Source organism: Hyalella azteca, unplaced genomic scaffold, assembly GCF_000764305.2.
Source record: "Hyalella azteca isolate HAZT.00-mixed unplaced genomic scaffold, Hazt_2.0.2 contig8441, whole genome shotgun sequence".
NCBI classification, from domain to species: domain Eukaryota; kingdom Metazoa; phylum Arthropoda; class Malacostraca; order Amphipoda; family Hyalellidae; genus Hyalella; species Hyalella azteca.
The window spans coordinates 56,857-76,583 of record NW_025938534.1 but is presented as its reverse complement, the minus strand read 5'-3'; the positions used below and the strand labels follow the sequence as shown (position 1 = coordinate 76,583).

The 19,727-nt window shown below is 42.7% G+C and overlaps 1 protein-coding gene across 1 annotated transcript; it reads left to right on the top strand.

The window, feature by feature from the left end:
• Positions 1 to 11,810: 11,810 nt before the first annotated feature.
• On the top strand, positions 11,811 to 19,274 carry LOC108664388. The gene is made up of 9 exons (XM_047881646.1): positions 11,811 to 12,147; positions 12,892 to 13,080; positions 13,689 to 13,807; positions 15,058 to 15,301; positions 15,449 to 15,596; positions 17,181 to 17,686; positions 18,286 to 18,371; positions 18,535 to 18,663; positions 18,885 to 19,274. Exons 1-9 carry the CDS (start codon positions 12,004 to 12,006, stop codon positions 19,174 to 19,176), a joined length of 1,857 nt encoding a protein of 618 aa, XP_047737602.1. The 5' UTR covers positions 11,811 to 12,003; the 3' UTR covers positions 19,177 to 19,274.
• The last annotated feature ends 453 nt before the right edge of the window (positions 19,275 to 19,727 follow it).

The following is a 19,727-nucleotide window of genomic DNA, read 5'->3' as shown; positions in this document are numbered from 1 at the left end:
TTCTGTCATTGTGTAAAAATGTTATATCAGCAAATGAGCAAAAGTAATTAAAATATTGCAAAACTAAAAATAGAGGTTTAAACTTCAACATTTTACTATAATACTATCTATTTAGTATGTGCTAGTTGTACTTTTGTAGCACAGTACATAGTTATAAAGGAAGTTGAGAAATCATATATTTATACACTAGCTCTGAAAAATTCTTGAAAAAATATTGAAAAGCAGATTTAAAAAATATACTCTTATTAAAGTCTGTAGTAAAAAACTATTAGCCTTATTAAAAACTTTTGCTCGAAGAAAAGCATGCGTTATGCTATGCAGACAGCCAACAGGTGTCAGCTTTAAGACTTTATTGACAGAATTTTTGTACCTCAATCCAGAACATAATGGTGGCCATTTCTGCACAACAGGGTAATTATTTATGGACACCCCTCCCCTGAGGATGAGGGTAATATGGAACCCATCTTGAAATGCATTTACAGTAGAAGTTGTAGAACCTTGTGATGCGTTGTGAAAAAAAAGTCGCGCTAATCAAAACTGGCACCGCGTAGATTAAGGGTAGGTGGCAAATTTTTTTTCCGCGTTAATCAAAACCGCGGTATTCAAAACCGTGCTAATCAAGGGATTGCTGTACATATAATATTTTTAGGTTTTATCATTTATAGGCTATTTATTTTCTATAATATAGAGATGTCAGCACTGAAGAATAAGCCTCATGTGGCCTGTTCCCGATCAAAGTGTCAAATCACAGAGTTGTTTGTAATTAATTCTTTTTTAATTTCCTCTTCTACTGAAAATTTAGGCCAATATATTCATTCGTATGTAGGTATGATACTGCATTAATGCTGATCTGTATGAAACTTGATTGGCCTACTTATTGGACTAAAAAAAACTTGAGGATGAGTCTATAAAAATGTCTGCTTAGACATTATGTTGCCAATTCTTGTACTTTTTGTGACTTCTGATCTAAAAACCGGTCCTTTGACTGGATCTTTTCCAAACTGACATTATTTTGAAAAGCTACCAAACTTCCGCAAAGTTTGATGTGGTTCTACGCTTTTTAAGTCTGAACATATATTCCTCCATAGCTTCATCTATTCTGTTCTTGAACACATTCATACTTGGAGCATCAACAATGTAATCATGGAGGCTGTTCCACTTGTCAGTGACTCGAAGTGAGAAGAAGCTTTGTTGTGTCCATGCATTGCAAATTTTTTTAGCTTTCAGCCCAGGTGTTGGTTCTTGTTTAATTTTTTAGCGCATTTTCTCATTTATGGAAAAAATGCACTATTGTGCTTGCCATGTCCGTCTGTCTGTCCGTCCATGACCTCAAATTTTTATCAATGAGAAAATGCGCTATCTGTCACTCGCTGCAGTGAGTACTGAGTTATATTTTTTTTAGATTTTAGTTTGTATACCCTAGTGTTGGTTCTTGTTCCAAATTCTATTCATCTTTATGGGACCTTGTATAAACCATGAGTACACTTGAAAAGGCTTGGAAGCTTCATAATCTTTAGTCTTTCTTTGTAAGACTTACCTACCCTTCAAGCCTGGAGTTATCTTAGTTCCATGTCTTTAAACACTCTCTGCTAAATTTGTTTTCTTCTCAAGTTTTGGTGACCACACATTATTTCTAAACTTAGGTTCAGACGTGCCACAAAGACAAGTAAGAGCTTCATTGCTTCTGCATCTAAATACTCCTAAGAGTGTCTGATCAGTCCAAGAAGTCTATTGGATTTATCAGCTTGTGTTTCAATATGCCTAGAAAATTTCAGCTCCTTGTCAACAAAAACTTGCATTTTTTACGATTTACGAACAGTAGAGATGTCCGCGGCGTTCATACGGCACGCGTCTTCAGATGGTGCTCTGTGAATGTACAGACTGTGAGCTCTAACGATTTTCTTTCGCGTTTAAACATAATATTTTTGAATAATTACTGTTATTCATCCGTTAATTTGATATTGCATCACACTTTTCTGTACAACACGAGTATATTAGCCAAGTGTTTAATTTCAAGAACCTGGCAGGCGGTCTCGCCCCTCTCCTCTCTTTTTATTGACACGGGAAGAGGCAGTAGCCAGTAGGTCCTACCAGGTGTAGCGTGTACGGTGTAGGTAGGAGAAGGCAGGCGTTGCCCAAGAGCCCCTGCGAAGCAGTCAAGAATTAAATCAACAGGAAGCAAAAACTGGCTCTGGTTTGTCACAATTATTGGTTATATTATTATTGTATTTTTTGTGCTGCATTGATTGTATTTGTATTATAATATTCTCCATCAACTCCCACAGTCACAACTGTAGTATATATCTAATCATAATTCATAAGTAATGTAGTTACTACCTACTGTATTAGCATTTTGTGTACCTCTTTTGTAATTTATGCCAATGTAGTCCGCACATTCAACTTGTTTGTTATTATTAATGATTCCAGTTTCGTTTGTTCGTTCATGCCTCATGGAGTCATGGTGACAAGACATGTGGTGCTATTGCTTAACAACCAAAGTTCTCGGTGTTGTAGACAAATCTGAAACCCAGTGCAAATCTATAAATACTACTACTAGTCTACTAGTGCTTACCAAATAAGTGTGAAGATCATTCAAAGGTGAAAGCCTGAAAGGTATCAATAGCAATAGTTGGGAGAGACAGTAAATTATGTGGACTATGGACCGCTACCTTACCTCGCTCAGTTTAATGTGCTGTGGCTCGTCTGCGGCTTGGTCATGCTGGTGTGAAAGCCCACTTGGCCCGCTTCAATTTGGCCAATTCCAGCATCTGCCCCACATGCAACACAGAAGACAAAATTGAGCATTTCATTTTGCACTGTTTGCTATACATCAATCAGAGGAGGGAGTTTCGCTCAAATCTGGAGAACCTTTCACTTCCTTGGAAGTTGAAACCTAATCACAGCTCTGGGAGGGGATGATATTCCCCAAAAAAGGAGAACTGCGGTCATTCATCGCCTGGGACAATACCTGCTAAAATGCAGCATGGTAAACACCCTATGAAAATTATTGGTGCCTAATTCCTTTGTTATTTTCTTCCACACAAAAACCTCTTTGTGAGAGCATGATGAGAAATTCCAAATGAAGTGAAGAGGCAGTTGAGTTGGAGTTTTCAAGAAAAATCAAGTTGTGCTCAGGCTGGGAGGTGTGACTGTTTCACACCTGAAGTCTTGAAATCAAATTTAAAAAAAATAGCAATAGGTATGGCTGAATCATCGTCAGGCCCCAGCCTGACAGAAGAGCTCTTCTCTGAACTCTGAAGCAGGGATGGACACATCTGAGTTTGCCAGCTTCCCTTCCGACTCACCAGTGATAGGAAGACCTGCCAAGATCAAGAAGCCCAGACTTCAATGCCACGTCAATCCTGTTCTTTCATCAACCTTTTCAGAATCTGCCTCAAACAACACCACCCAGTTTGAAACACTGCCTGTCAGTCACTCATCTACCACCTTTCTTCTGCTACGAGAAGATAAAAAAGCCTTGCCATTCAATTTCTATGCCCAAATCTCCAAAAGCTGGCCAGCATTGCAGTTCATCAAACCCGATAATCTCAGCCAAAATATGAAGGGCACCCTAATCACTAGGGAAGTACTGGCCATTGGCCAATAAAGTAAACCAGTTCAACAACTCAGAGCACCACTATGAACACAAGGGAATTAAATACAAAATTCATATCCCTAGAGAGCCACCCATGTTCCAAGGGGAAGTAATATTTGATTTCTCAGACATAGAGGACAAGTACCTTCTGACTTTCTGAGCTACACTGAAGATGAACTCCTAGCCAAGCTTACTCTCCCTGCAAATCCAAATGCAAATAAAATCCTCTTGGTTAAAAAGCTATACCAAAGCCATGTAGTTGCAGATCCGAACAACAGCAATTTTCAAGCAATGCGCATTGCAATTGAGTGCTATTCGGCAGTACCAGACAAGGTATTCTTCAATTATGCCTCACTTAAAGTACACTCCTACCTTGCCCCTCTGCCCTGCTGCTACGGTTGCCAAAGATTTGGCCACAGTTCCATCTCCTGTCAAAGACTAGCAGTTTGAGCCCGCTGCTCCTCCCCTGGCCATGTCGTGCAGAACTGCAATGCTGAAAACCCATGCAGCGCTTCATGTAAGGGCCCCCATCCAGCATCCTCTCATCGTTGTCCCATATACCAAAAGGCTATGGCAATCTCCACCAGTGTTACATCTAGAGTTCTCTCCCGCGATATGGCCGCAAAGGAATATGCAGCTCTATGTGCAAACAAAAACCCAACCTAGTCAACCCTCTTCAAGGAACATGTTGCAGACCAGCTATATATCAGGGACCACTGTCGACTCTGTCGTACCTCCACCAAAGCTTGCAGAAAACATGGCTCCAAACCAAACGCCCCATGCAAACTCACCGCAGCCAGCCTCCTATGCATCATCCGTACTAACACCATTTCAACCCGGCCCCTCCTATGAAGCTCCCTTGCGTAAAAGAAAAAACCCAGGCTCTCCTACCCCACCGCACATGACTGAAGAATACCAACGTATCGTAAGCGGTGATCTCTGGTCTGACGCTACAGATCTTTTGCCGCTGCCTCAACTCTCACAAAACTTCACGGCATCCCCTGCTACCAATCAACCAGAAGAACCCATAACAAAATCCTCATTTGTTGATCTCCTGGCAAATTTTTCGAATCGCTCTTCGTTTGCTGTTTACACTCCCTCTCAGAATACTTATCCGCGTCTGACAGTCCACTATCTGCAATGTTCCAGCCTCTTCTTGCCTCACTGATTAGCCAGCTATCGTCATCCTAATGCCCATTCAGTCAGTGTTTCTCTGGAATGCCTAAGGGCTAATGACAGAACTATCTGAACTAAAGCTTTTTCTGTCCTATTCAACCCCTACCGTGGTCTGCATCACAGAAACGCACCTACAGGAAAGGCACTCACCGCGATTCCCAGGATATGTCACCTACCAACAAGATAGAGGGGATGGCTTTGGGGGACTTCTGGTGTTGGTTGGAGCAAAACTACAACAAAAAGCAGTAGCATTGAACGCATACCGTGATGGCCAGATGCAAAGCCTGGCGGTGGAAATTGCACACCAGAATTCATGGTCTAAAATCTTTTTATTATACAACCCCTGCTCCCCCGTCACCCTGGCTGAATTTGAACATTATAGGTATTTCACTTGTAGGGCCAAACGACATGATCTGCGGTGACTTTAATGCCCACCACCCTCTGTGGGGTGGTTCAAATGCCAAACAAAACTATGCCGGCATCTCTCTATTTAATGCCATCAGCAAGTCGCCTCTTCTGCTCCTCAATACTCCTGGCTTTTCACTTGCATTTACCCTCACTTGGGTACAGGTTCAGTATTGGACTTATTTTTTGGTGCCCCTCCTTTTCATTCATACTCTGTTTCACCAGGCTTGGACTTAGGTAGCAATCACACTCCCCTCCTGCTGCAGACTGGTCCCTGAAAGTTGCCAAGGATTATGACCGTTTCACGATGGTCACTACCCCACAAATCCAGCGCTCAGGAGTGGCATACGTGGTCTGCTACTCTCTCAAACAAATCTATCCACCAAGGTAACAACCCTCAAAAATCATATCGGGCACTCTCCTCCATGCTGATTGAACACAGTAAGGCCCACTTCCCTCTGAGGGATTCAACCCGCCCACACCGCCCAGGATGCCCGTGGTGGTCAGCTGCCTGCGCCCAGGCAATGCACGCAAGAAGGAAGGCATGCAAGAACTTCTACCGCCATCCAACACCTTTGAATAAGAGGCTGTACTCTCAGAGAACACAAGAAGCAAAAATAACAGTTGAAGCTGCAAAAAAGAAGTCTTGGGTAAAATTTCTCTCTCATATAAATCCTCAAACCCCTCTTTCCACAGTTTGGAAAATGTTCCGGGCAGTCGCAGCAAAAATTCCCATCGCGGCCATTCCCTTTACCCTTGACAGTGCACCCAGTTCCAGAGGAAACTGCAGAAACTTTAGCAGCTCACTTTGCCACCACCCTTGCACACACTAGCAGCATACCCAAAGAGAAGATGAATGTGATGGTATCCATGGCACTTGAATGTGAAGATGACTCAGCCTACAATAGGCGGTTTTCACTTTGGGAACTCAAGCGGGGCATACATCGGCTGCAAACCCACTCCGCTCCAGGGTCTGACCTCATTCACAATTCTTTTATATTCCATCTGCCCAATTCTCATCACTCAGCCTTGCTTGCACTTTTCAATCAGTCTTTCTGAATGTCAGAACTGCCACTTGAATGGAAAACGGCACTCATTATCTCAATACCCAAGCCCCAGAAGGACCCGAGCATGCCCTCTTCCTATTGACCAATATCTCTGCTGTCATGCCTGGGGAAGCTAATGGAGAGGCTTGTGTGTGATCGGCTCTCATGGCTCCTGGAATCCAAGCAGTGTTTTATGCCTCACTAATTTCGTTTTCGGTGCCGCTTGTCAACAACAGATGCTCTAACTCTGATAGAGCACAAGATTCGGATGGTGCTTCGGGGAGGACAGGTGTTGTTGGCAGTGTACTTTGACCTTAAGGGAGCATTCAACGGAGCATCACACGAGGGTATCCTCTACAAGCTAGTGCAGAATGAAGTCAGGGGCTGTATGTTGCGTTGGTTACAGGCATTCCTGACAGGACGTTCCTTTCGGGTATCAGTCGCTGGATACCTGTCCTCACAGCATAACACTAAATCTGGAGTGCTGCAAGGATCAATCCTGTCTCCACATCTTTTCAATGTGCTTCTCAGCGACATCCCTTCTTTCCCAGGTGTAAACACTGCAGTATACGCAGATGACATCACAATGTATGTTGTGGCTGACACTGTAGCAGAGGTGGGACTTAGGCTGCTGCAGGCCATAGACGTATTTGTAGCCTGGGTGAGCAGCTGGTCATTGACACTAAATCCTGCCAAATCAGCTTTCCAAATATTTACACGAAAGCAAAATGTCCAACCTCTCCTTCTCTTACACATTGCAGACATACACATTCAAATGACCCATCACCACCGCCTTTTGGGGCTTACCTTGGATGCGCCTACTCTGACTTGGAAGGAGCACATAAACAACCTTCTAACCCGTTGCCAGAAACGTCTGAATATACTGAAGGTCCTGAGTGGAACCAACTTTGGTGGCTCGCGAGTGACTCTCTTACGTTTTTACCAGACCTACATCAGAGGATATACAGACTACGGACTCCCTATCTACTCTTCTGCATCGCCAACTCTTCTATCAAGACTGGACGTTATCCACTCCACTGCAGCACGCCTGATTGTTGGTTCATGGAGATCTACCCCCCTGCCCTCACTATACTGCGAAGCAGGGCTGCTTCCACCAGAAATTCACTGAAATCGCAGCATAGCCTTGTTCTACCTGCAGCTTCTGAGCCGTCACCCAGCCCACCCAGTGCACGCTCTCTACCACCGCGACAGATACCTCCACATAGCACCATTTTGCACCCATCTCCACAAATTACCGCTACTCTCACGAGCTCTGGATATCCTTTCCAGACTCCAGATAGCCCTTCCGGCCTCCTCGCCTTCTCCACTCATCACAGACCTCCCACTATGGAGTGCCCTCACTCCAGTGATACACCTCGACTTCTCAAATCAGTCCTATCAAGAGGTGGATGGAGCAGCAACAGCTATCTTCAGCGACGTATGCGCCACTCGATTCCCGGGATTTTGCCTCATCTTCACCGATGGCTCCGTATCAGCAGGACCCCCACAATCTGTAGGCTTGGGAATGGTAATCCCATCCTTGTCTCACATCAGAGGATGGCGCCTTGACCCCTGCCACACAATCGTTGCAGCCGAACTCTACGGCATCCTCCAAACCTTGAAATACTTATCCGCCAACTGCACACTGCCTGCAGTTATTTGCACGGATAGCCGTTCATCACTACAGCTTCTTCAGCAAGCATTCCCCAGCAGCTACACTCAGCTCGTGGCCGCCATTCAAGCGCACCTTCATCAGTTGCCAACAGGAGCAGTTCACTTGCAGTGGGTACCAAGTCACGCGGGTCTGCAGGGAAACGAGGCAGCGGACAAAGCCGCCAAGCATGCAGCCACGTCTGCAGACCAGACAGCACAAGTCCCTTTTGATTTCTCTGAGCTGAAGTCAGTGGTACATCGTAGCATCTGGAAATTTTGGCAAGCAAAGTTGACATCATTCCGAGGACAGTTTGCTCTGGGAATGATCAAGCCATCAGTTCACCCATGGGCTCATCGCATGCTGCAGACTTGCAGATTCGAGACCCTCTTTGCCCGACTACGACTCGGCACTGCTCCACTAAACAAGTCTCTCTTCCAGATTTGCCAAGCCCCATCACCACTCTGCCCTTCATGCCAAGTGCCAGAAACAGCACATCACTATCTCATAGTCTGCACAGAGTATGCTGAAGCCCGCTCCCAACTGCGACGTCAGATAAACTCCCAGGGGATACTTGTACTCAGTCTTGGAACCCTACTGGGAGGAGATACCACCAGCAGCCCTACCTGGTCCCAGACCTGCAGAGCTGTGGAAAACTTCTTCAGTTCAACCCACCGCTTTGACCCCTAATTGTTGACAAACTGCTGCTTCCAGAGTGAATTGTCCAAGGCGCAGCACTCCATTAACCTATTGAAGAACAGAACAGATTATTAATGATTTTTTCTGTAAGCAATAAATCCCTGGAAATCTGACCTAAGTACTGTATGACATCTGTATTCTGTAATTCCTTCTGATTTTATTTGCAAAGTATTTTATGCATTGATATACCATCCATAATACCAGACCAGCAGCCAGCTAAGCCAGGTGGGTGGGGCGTGTGGGTCTGGGGGCACTGGCAGGCTGGGAATAGTGGGAAATGGGGTTGACTGATTGATATGAATGATATAAATTCACCAGAAGGCAGGAGCAGGATTGAACAGAATAAATTCCAGTTTGATGAATAAATTGTGAATAAATGATGAATACATTATTTATAAATGATAAAATTAATACAAAATAACATTAATAAAAATTAATTAATAAAATAAAATTACCTAAGGATAAATGATAATAATAAATTTTAATACAAATACAGGATATATAATGATGATAATAAATTAATGATATTTGTACTACAAGGAGGCCTAGTGGTACTGCATCACCGAAGACCAAGTCTGGCCAATGATTGGGCTCTGTGGGAACTGCAGCTGCCATCCCTAGCCTAGGCTCAGTAGGCTGCCTAGCTCTAGGCGCTGACGCTTACTAGCACTTGACAAATTTCACCACTGTCAAACGGGGTAATAAGGGACGGGCAAGGTAAATCGGGACAGTTGTCGTACAATTAGTAGAAATGTAGTAGCTAAACTAATCAAAATATTGCAAAACTAAAAATATTGGAGTAAAGTTCAACATATTTACTATCTATAATATTGGAGTAAAGTTCAACATATTTACTATCTATGTAGCATAAGCCATAGAGCAAGTTAAGAAACCATAAATTTACTCTAGAAAATCTCTGAAAAAGTGTGAAAATTGAGATTTTGGAAATGTACAGTTTCTGCTAAGGTTTGTAGCAACAAAAAAATATTTGTCATATCAAAAATTTTACTTGCATAAAAGTTGCACGCAGGAGTTGGCTTAAAAAATGTGATTGATGGAATTTGCATATCTCATTCTAGAAGAGGCAGCCATTTCTGCAGGATGAGGATGCGGTAATAAAGGACACCACTAAAAATGCATTTACAGAAGAACCTTGGCTAGCAGAGGCTCCAGTTAACAAAAAATCAATTAACAGTAAAAAATTTTGATTATGTTTACACCTTGCTCACTGCTCAGCCAAAAAGTTTCACTTAAAGGAATATTAATGCATCATCAGTCATCAGTCATCACAAAATTGTGCAGAGAATGTCATAGATAGAATTGTGCACCGGGCAACATAAAATGAAAAGTAATTAACCTAAAATATTATTTGTTTCTCCAAAAAATATGATGGTTGTCAGTTTGTCACTAGAATATTGATTGGTTGTCACTAGATCCATGAAGTCCTATAGCAGAACGAGTTCTGCAAATTAATCAAGTAGCATTGTCTTGTCTCATTTGGGATGAATATCATTTTCAAAAGGCATTTTTAACCTTGCAAAACACTGAAAATGTGTTATTTGACTATATCTACACATGTGTTGCATTCAAAAGCAACACTACGTTGCAGTCAGCAAGCTGTCCTAAAACTCTTCTCAACTCTATAATAACACACAAACAATTAAATTAGTACCTATAATGTTTTTAGGTTTTATCATTTAAATGCTATTTATTTTCTATAATATAGAGATGTCAGCACTGAAGAATAAGCCTCATGTGGCCTGTTCCCAATCAAAGTGTCAAATCACAGAACCAGTCCTTTGACTGGATCTTTTCAAAACTGACATTATTTTGAAAAGCTACCAAATTTCCGCAAAGTTTGATGTGGTTCTACGCTTTTTAAGTCTGAACATATATTCCTCCATAACTTCATCTATTCTGTTCTTGAACACATTCATACTTGGAGCATCAACAATGTAATCATGGAGGCTGTTCCACATGTCAGTGACTCGAAGTGAGAAGAAGCTTAGTTGTGTCCATGCGTTGCAAATTTTTTTAGCTTATAGCCCAGGTGTTGGTTCTTGTTTAATTTTTAAGCGCATTTTCTCATTTATGGAAAAAATGCACTATTGTGCTCGACATGTCCGTCCATGACCTCAAATTTTTGTCAACGAGAAAATGCACTCTCTGTCACTCACTGCAGTGAGTACTGAGTTATATTTTTTTAGATCTTAGTTTGTATACCCTGGTGTTGGTTCTTGTTTCAAATTCTATTAATCTCTATGGGACCTTGTATAAACCATGAGTACACTTGAAAAGGTTTGGAAACTTCATAATCTTTAATCTTTCTTTGTAAGACTTACCCTTCAAGCCTGGAGTTATCTTAGTTCCATGTCCTTGAACACTCTACTAAATTTGTATTCTTTTCAAGTTTCGGTGACCACACATTATTTCTAAACTCTAGGTTCAGGCGCACCACAAAGACAAGTAAACGCTTCATTGCTTCTGCATCTGAATACTCCTAAGTGGGTCTGATCAGTCCAAGAAGTCTATTGGATTTATCAGCTTGTGTTTCAATATGCCTAGAAAATTTCAGCTCCTTGTCAACAAAAACTTGCATTTTTTCCATGCTAGACTTTTTGACCATTACTCTCATCTTGCAACAATATCATCTTGTTTTTGCTGTTCATTGTTCTTCCCAATGTGAACTACTTTGCACATATCAGCATTAAAATTAAACTGCCACGTACTATCACCTTGCAGTTGCACTTTGTGCACTTGCACAAACTATCAAGATCACCTTGCAATCGTACTTAATTTGATGCATCCTTAACTGTATAATGAACGTTTGTAACGGTAGCATACATAGAGCACACACTTGACACTACTACGGGCAGATAGTTTTTAAAAGTAACAAAAAAACGGCCCAAGAACACTTTCATCTACTGCGCACCATTGCCCAGTCTAATTCTGTTCCATTGATACTGACACGTTGTTGTCTATCTACTAGAAAATCTCTGAGTCTTTGGAGTAAATTTCCCTCTATTTCCAAAGACTTTATGCATCAGCTGCTTATGTTGAATATTTTCAAATGCTTTGGCAAATTGAGGTACACCACATCCACTGGCTCCCTCTTGTCCAGAAGGCTCAGTTCTTGATCAATCATTCAACATAGATGAGAGGTTAGTAGTGCAGGATCTACCAGCAACAACAGATTTTATTACCTTCAGTTCAAATTTCTTCATTAATTTGCCTATTTACTTTAGTGTGTTGACATGCTTGATTTTGTGCCAAATAAATTTATAAAAACAGGAAATTTTTTTTTTATTTTACAGAACTATATTTTATGTTTTGTAAGTTAAAATTGTTGAGTTTGTGTTTCCAACTGCCTAATCATATTTAAAAGACTTTAATTAATAGAAGACATACTACAGTATAGTGTGGCTGTGATCATGAAATTTGTTTTAGAGCGTGCCACAGCCACTAGTGGAAGACTAGGTTATATACGTGCCTCAAACAATGGCTGTGAGTGTAAACTTCCAACACCGATGATGTTATTGACAACGCAGACTGGAAGCGTCCCTCACCTGACTAAGGTTAGACATTTGGCCTTGGGTTTACTTCAAGGAAATAAATTTAGGGTTTGATAGAATAATTTTGATGATACAAAGCAGTTTAACTGAAAAAAAATAGTTGTATATACTGATTATTTATAGAGGTATTTTCTATTTTACCAAATCAAAAATTTTATATAATAAGAAAGTTTTCCAGGAATTAATAATATAATACAGGTAATAATATAGAAATTATTGTTAACCAGGAGAATTTCACTCAAGAAAATAATTTCAAAATTTCTCTATGGTAACATTTGCTAATCCCAAAATTTTCTTGGTCACTTAGTTATACATGTGTATTTTTTATTGATGGAAAATCTTATGCAAGGTCTAGTAAAAGGAATTATACTTTTCTGTGTAAAAATTTAGCATTGAGATTCAGCTGTTATACATTTAAATGTGAAATAAAAATTTAACTTTATTCATGAATAAAAATTTTTCTGTTGTAGATTTAGCTGTTCTTGAATTTTTTTATACATATTGAATTATCTAAATACGTACCTGATATTTTGGCCTCTAATCATGTGCAGAATATATTGAACCATTTGTATTGTATTCAGTCTGCTAAAGAAACTTATGCTCTATCATTTGAAGCGTAGGCAAATTGTATAGAATTTTTACTCAATTGTTGGTATATTGCCTATTTTAACAGCTTGTTCATCAGTTTGAACAACTTACTTGGAAGTTTTTACCTGCTATGCTGTAATTTATGCTCCAAAACAACAGGATGCTCTAGAGCGTGTGCTCGACAGCAGCAGGAAACACAGTGCAGCGCCGGCAGCCAAAACAAAAGCAACACACGAGAGCCTGGAGCCGGGCAAACCTGTGCTCTCCGTACCCGTGCAGCATTTCCTCAACTCTCACGAGGCTCTCCTGGCATACAATAAAGGGTTTACTTCATTTGTGGGACTTCCTGTGAGTCATAAAATCCTGGGACTTTTCAGCTAAAAAGTTCAATAAATTCTTACTTTATAAGAGAAGTTCACTAGCAGCATTTATGACTCAACTTAAATGTGATGTTGGTGCCTAAAACATTTTATCCACTCACAAGTGATAATGCAAGTTTTTCAGTGACTGGAAATCCTAAAAGTGGCCTTGTCTCAATGCTACTATTCATTTGAATGTAGCAGTCACTAATGAAACATACCATAGATATAGTTGACTTGCTTATATATGATGAGAGAATGCAAGTCAACATTGGCTATATATAATTGTCTCTCAAATTTAATGAATATTTTTCCTGTGGCCATGTATACATTACTTATTTGCAATGCAAGCCAAAATATTTGCTAAGAGGATTTAATTTCATCTTTTGTGAAGTTTTCTCCTTATATGACACATTAGTTCTCTAGGTATCTATTCATGAATTTCATTTACATTTTTAGAACATAAAGTTTGATAGGTATGGGTCAGTCTTCAGACATCTAATTTTCTAGTCTCATTCAATCCTTCTTTCTTCTCTGATTATTATGTATAGGCTATTATTGATTTTTTGCTCTGTATCAAAAGATTTAATCTTGCAGGGACACTGCGTGTTAGCCACAGCTCAGTGTTCTCTGACAGCCCCCAGAGGCGGCTACAACAACTCCCAGGGCGTGAGCGTGTGGACTCGCAGTGGCAGGGCTTACCTCAAGCCCAAAATGTGAGTTGTGGTTGCAGTGGCAGGGCTTACCTCAAGCCCAAAATGTGAGTCTTAATACCAAGAAAGCTTTTGAAAACCAATAAGAAGAAAAGATTGTTGTCATTATTAATGTGGAAGGAACTCAGGGCAATGAGCTGGTCAAATTTCAATTGCAGGTCAATGTTTGATTGCTATGCATCACTTTCATCACCCACAGTCAAGTGTATCTTTACATGTGTCATGTGATGTGTAGGTACATGAATTATTTGTGCATATTTGAACATTTGTATTAGATGGCAGAATTAACTTGTTTATACTTTATACACGTGCAATTGACGATGATGACAAGAGAATTCGTTGATTTAAAGCTTGTTTAAACCTTTGTTTCCACATAAATTTCAATATTTAATGCTTCTTTTTAATGAAGAATGTTTGAATGTGAAGAATGTTTAATGAAGAATGTGTGTTGTCTTCTTAAAATGAATGTTTGTTGCATTCAAAGTGTCATTAATAAACAAAAACTACTTCCAGAAACTTGCCTTTTAATATACCGTCATTTGAAGAATTATTCCACTCCCTGTTAATTCAAATCAAAGAATTCTCTAATCATCAATCGCACGTGTATAAATGTGAACATTTGCGTATGTTGTTTTTATTGCCAACATTTTGAGAACGCAAGAGTTGCATGCAATATTGTGATACATATTGTATCTTTTCAAATAACTGAACTTCAAATAATAAGAAAATAACCTTATATTTCACACCTTATCCATAACATTAGTTAAGAGCAATGGACTATGATGTAGTTTTATTCTTGCCTGTTCTAATCTTCAATTTTCTGTTTGTGTACTGTTGCTTTGCCACAAGTAAGTGTTGTGTTAACTTTCAGCTCAGGAGAAAATATGTAATTATTACCTATGATTGATGGTTAACTTGCCCTAGCTACATATATTATATAGTGTGCCCTGGACAAGTGTTACATGTTATGATTGTGTATAGACTATAGAGTGAGAATATCTAAATGGCAAACTGCATGTATGTTGATGGTGAGGTCGCTGTGTGCTGTTTGTGGATGCAGTGTGATGTGTACATTATTCATTACACTGCAGGTACATGCAGCTCGTGGATGCAGTGTGATGTGTACATCATTCACTACACTGCAGGTACATGCAGCTCGTGGATGCAGTGTGATGTGTACATCATCCATTACACTGCAGGTACATGCAGCTCGTGGATGCAGTGTGATGTGTACATCATCCATTACACTGCAGGTACATGCAGCTCGTGGATGCAGTAGATGCTGTATGGTGTGAGGCACTGCACGACGCGGATACTCCCCCACAGTGCAGTAACAAGAGGCTTGCCAAGAGTCTCGCCTCCTCATATAAATACCTCGAGGAATGCCTGCACGCTGCCCAGGGGAGACATGTAGGGCTGCTGGTGCCGCTGCTGGGGGGCTGGGTGCTGGAGCAACGCCAACGCTGGGCCGATAAAGTCAAGAGGCTGTTGAAGCAAGTATGTTATTTCCTTTCTCTTTGTCTATACTCTATACTGCTGAAGCAAGTATGTTTATATCCTTTGCCTTTTGAAATAATACATTGTATTGGTGAGTTCTGTCATGACTTGGCCGTACCTGTCTCTCTCACATGCCCCTGGTTACAGGACGCGGGGGCGACGCGTGTCGTCGGATACACTCTCGGTGGGCTGTCCGGCTTCGGGGCTGAGGCAGAGACTCTCAACCCTGACCAGTCCCTCCGCACCCTCTTGAGGGCTTCCCTTGTGAGTACTAGCCCTTCTCAGGGCTTCCCTTGTGAGTCCTAACCCTTCTCAGGGCTTCCCTTGTGAGTCCTAACCCTTCTCAGGGCTTCTCTTGTGAGTCCTAACCCTTCTCAGGGCTTCTCTTGTGAGTCCTAACCCTTCTCAGGGCTTCTCTTGTGAGTCCTAGCCCTTCTGAGGGCTTCCTTCGTTAGTCACGAATTGCAAAGTTGTCGATGACGCGTCCCATGGCACATTTGTTCCTTGACTTCCTCTTGCAGAAGCCCTCACTCCTCTTCCTCAATACTATCCTTCCATAGATTCTAATGAATTTAAGGTACTATTGCTCTACGTCTCCTTCCTTTGGTCAGTCAGGCAACACTATCTGCTGCTAAAACATGTTCCGATGTTAAATAATTATAGCGCCATTACTGAAATCTGCATGGTTAATATCATTTGGAACGGCAAGTATATCACTAGGTAACAGGTCCTGGTGGGAATACCGTTAAGCAACAGGGCTGGTGGTGTCACCGGACGCCTGCCGCAACCTTTAATCTTGTCTGAATGCTCAAAGCTCCACGGCCGAACGCCGGCAACTATCTTGTAAAAAGTTCAATTGCATTTTATTGCACTGGGATGTCCATTAAAACTTCGGTAACACGGATAAAACGTAGTTTTATTTCAGCAAAGCACAGTTTAAACAGGCACGTTTAAAAGCTAAACTAGTGAGATCAGGTTCATGGTAGAGGAGCAGTTTACTAAATCTTTCACGGCACAGCCACGACTCCAGCGTTAGAGCAAGGAATCGCTGAGAGTTGCTAGAGTGAAGTGAGTACAGGTATGAACCTCACTGTAGGGCTGGCGGGACACGACTGACTAACCGACTCACAGCCGCTCAGACCTCTCCTTGCACTACGTCGCTACCGCTGAAGTAAGGTTCAAAGCATCAATGTTACTGTGTTGATGCAGGTATACTGTTATGAATGATGTATGTCACGACGTCGCATGACACGTGATCTTCTCAAGTGTACCTCAATGACACGAGTCGTCACTCAGCAGATACTACACTTGAGTTGCCACTTAGCAGATATTGCACTCAACTTTACTCTAGTTAAGTCAGACGCACCATTACATACAATAAAGAATAGAAAAAAAGTATCCGCACTGAAGAAATAGGCACATTAGTTAGGGATTATCACATAATGACTACTGAGTACGGAGCTCTTTCGATCGCGCTAGAAAGTTGTAGTTAAGCCTTATAAGCTGTTAAAATAGATCGTTTCAATTGGAGGTTGGCGACATAAGTGCTGTGGCGACTTTGATGGGAAGGTGGCATTGACGTTAGAGGCTGGATGGATGCCTATCGATGTTGGTGCTGAAATAAACTACTGTTTGTGTCCTGTTGAAAATGGACAGTAGTGACACTATTCGCGTGTAATGGATTCTAAATTACAAGGTATTACAATTGTGGACATTATTGGGTGCCTAGTTAATTAATGATATAGTTACTTTGTTATATCGGATACCAAGCTGTCGACTTTGATGTGGATTTCCCTCCCTCTGAGGGGGTGGGTTTCCCTCCCTCTGAGGGGGTGGGTTTCCCTCCCTCTGAGAGGGTGGGTTTCCCTCCCTCTGAGAGGGTGGGGTTTCCCTCCCTCTGAGGTGGTGGGTTTCCCTCCCTCTGAGGGGATGGGTTTCCCTCCCTCTGAGGGGGTGGGTTTCTCTCCCTCTGAGGGGGTGGGTTTCCCTCCCTCTGAGAGGGTGGGTTTCCCTCCCTCTGAGAGGGTGGGTTTCCCTCCCTCTGAGTCGGTGGGTTTCCCTCCCTCTGAGGTGGTGGGTTTCCCTCCCACTGAGGGGATGGGTTTCCCTCCCTCTGAGGGGGTGGGTTTCTCTCCCTCTGAGGGGGTGGGTTTCCCTCCCTCTGAGGTGGTGGGTTTCCCTCCCTCTGAGGGGGAGGGTTTCCCTCCCTCTGAGAGGGTGGGTTTATCTCCCTCTGAGGGGGTGGGTTTTCCTCCCTCTGAGGTGGTGGGTTTCCCTCCCTCTGAGGGGGTGAGTTTCCCTCCCTCTGAGAGGGTGGGTTTCCCTCCCTCTGAGGGGGAGGGTTTCCCTCTCTCTGGAGGAGGGTGGGTTTCCCTCCCTCTGGAGGTGGGTGGGTTTCCCTCCCTCTGAGGGGGAGGATTTCCCTCCCTCTGGAGGAGGGTGGGTTTCCCTCCCTCTGTAGTGGGTGGATTTCCCTCCCTCTGGAGGGGGGTGGGTTTCCCTCCCTGTGGAGGGGGTGGGCTTCCCTCTCTCTTAATGGGTGGGTTTTGCTCCATCCATCAATTGGATTCATCCGTTTTTTTTGTCAGATATTTTAGTATAGTTTCTTTGACCAAGTGTTTTCTTCCGTTTCTTTCATCATAAGTTTCATCAGTTATATATATATAAACCAATATTTACCTCATGTTTCACAAATCGTAGTTCCGGAAAGACCATGTTACCTCTCTTCTGATAACAGCTCGAATGGCCTGATAACGCACCCTGTTATCACGTCATTGCGAGTACGCGCTGCAGTGTAAACTACCTTATCGATATAATCAGAGATGCCTGTGTGGCGGCCGTCCTTGGTGCAACAATAAAAATCAATGTCATATTGTCCATATAGTGTCAATATTAGTGACGCACTATCTTGCAGGGGCCTATACTTTCAAAAAAGTTNGTGGTGGTGACGTGACATCACTCAAGGCGTGACGTGCGTTGTGCAGCGCAAGAAGCGACACGACGACGCGGCCGCCACGTCAGACGAGGAAGACGAGGAGCGGCCGTACGAACTGAACCTCAACCTTGCGTGGTAGGTGCTGTGTACACACGAGCTCTGTGTGAAGTACACAGCTGCTGGTGTACAGTCGGTGCTGTAAGACATAGCATTTGTGTTATTGTTGTACAGGTATGCTCTGAATAATTGCAAGTATGTATTAACTAGCTGTTACAGCTGTGTTACTCGTGTTTTACAGTTACGCTGGTAGCAGCAGCGTGCTACTTCCAGGCTGCAACTGCTACACCTGCAGCAGCGGCTACACCAGAGGCTACATTCACCACCTCTGTAGCAGCCGCGAGATGTTGGCGCCCGTTCTACTACAAATGTACGTGCCACACTCATTGTTCACTGTACATCTACATATTTAAATCAATGTACACATAAAATGCAGCAATGCGGACCCACAACACCCAACCCTGACCAACAATCTTTCCAGGCAAATGACGTTGCTTCACCAGGCAACACCCCTGGGGAAGCAAGCAATGCTTTTTCAATGTCAGGTCCTCGGTGAGGTATGAACCTTTCATGTATAACCTCCTGCTACAGGCACAACCTGCACCACATGTTGGGGTTCATGGAGGCCATCAGGGCGGCCGTAGCACAGGACAGCCTGCAAGACCTGAAGGAGATCTTGCTGGGGTCCTACAGACCCCTCCGCTCCACTCCTGAGGAAACCCAGTCCCCATCTGAGGTGTCCTCTGAGGGCCTGGACTGTCCACATGAAGCGGCGAGTCCTCATCCAAAAGATGGTGTAACTGATCCGAATTTTGGGGAGGTTGAGCTGAATGTTGCTGAACATTCTGACGGTGTTTCGCTGAATGGTGCGCGGCACGCTTGAAGGGATGCACATCCGTCCCGAAAAATGTGTTTGTGTGTGATTGCTCATCCTGGTAGTGGCAACTAGGTAAGGGAGGGGGTGATACTAGGTCAGTTTTTCCGACCATCACTGGCTTGCTGAGCCGCCAGAACCATTTTTGAATTGCACAACACCCTGGACAAGCCAGGTACTCATTTTATCAACCGGAGTTGGATGAATGGCTGAGTTGACCATGAGCTGAGCTTCCCGGAACTTGTCCTCAGTGGCCGACTGGCCGTCCCTAAATAAGCGGGGGCCATGCAAGGTACATCCCAGGATAAATCGTGGTTATGCTCAATCTCACGTTAATTTAGTTTAATTTCAAGTTTACCTCAGGGTAATCTCAAGTACAAATCAGGTGGGTCTCAGATAAACCTACGACAGACTGGAGGTGAACGATAACTGGCCTCATAATTGAGACAAAGAGCGACTAGTCATCCAACCATTCGCTAGAGTGAACGTCTGTAGTTTGTCTGCAGGATCGTTCCATCTTTAGTACACATTCCTGACGTGTGCGTTTCATTTATACCCTC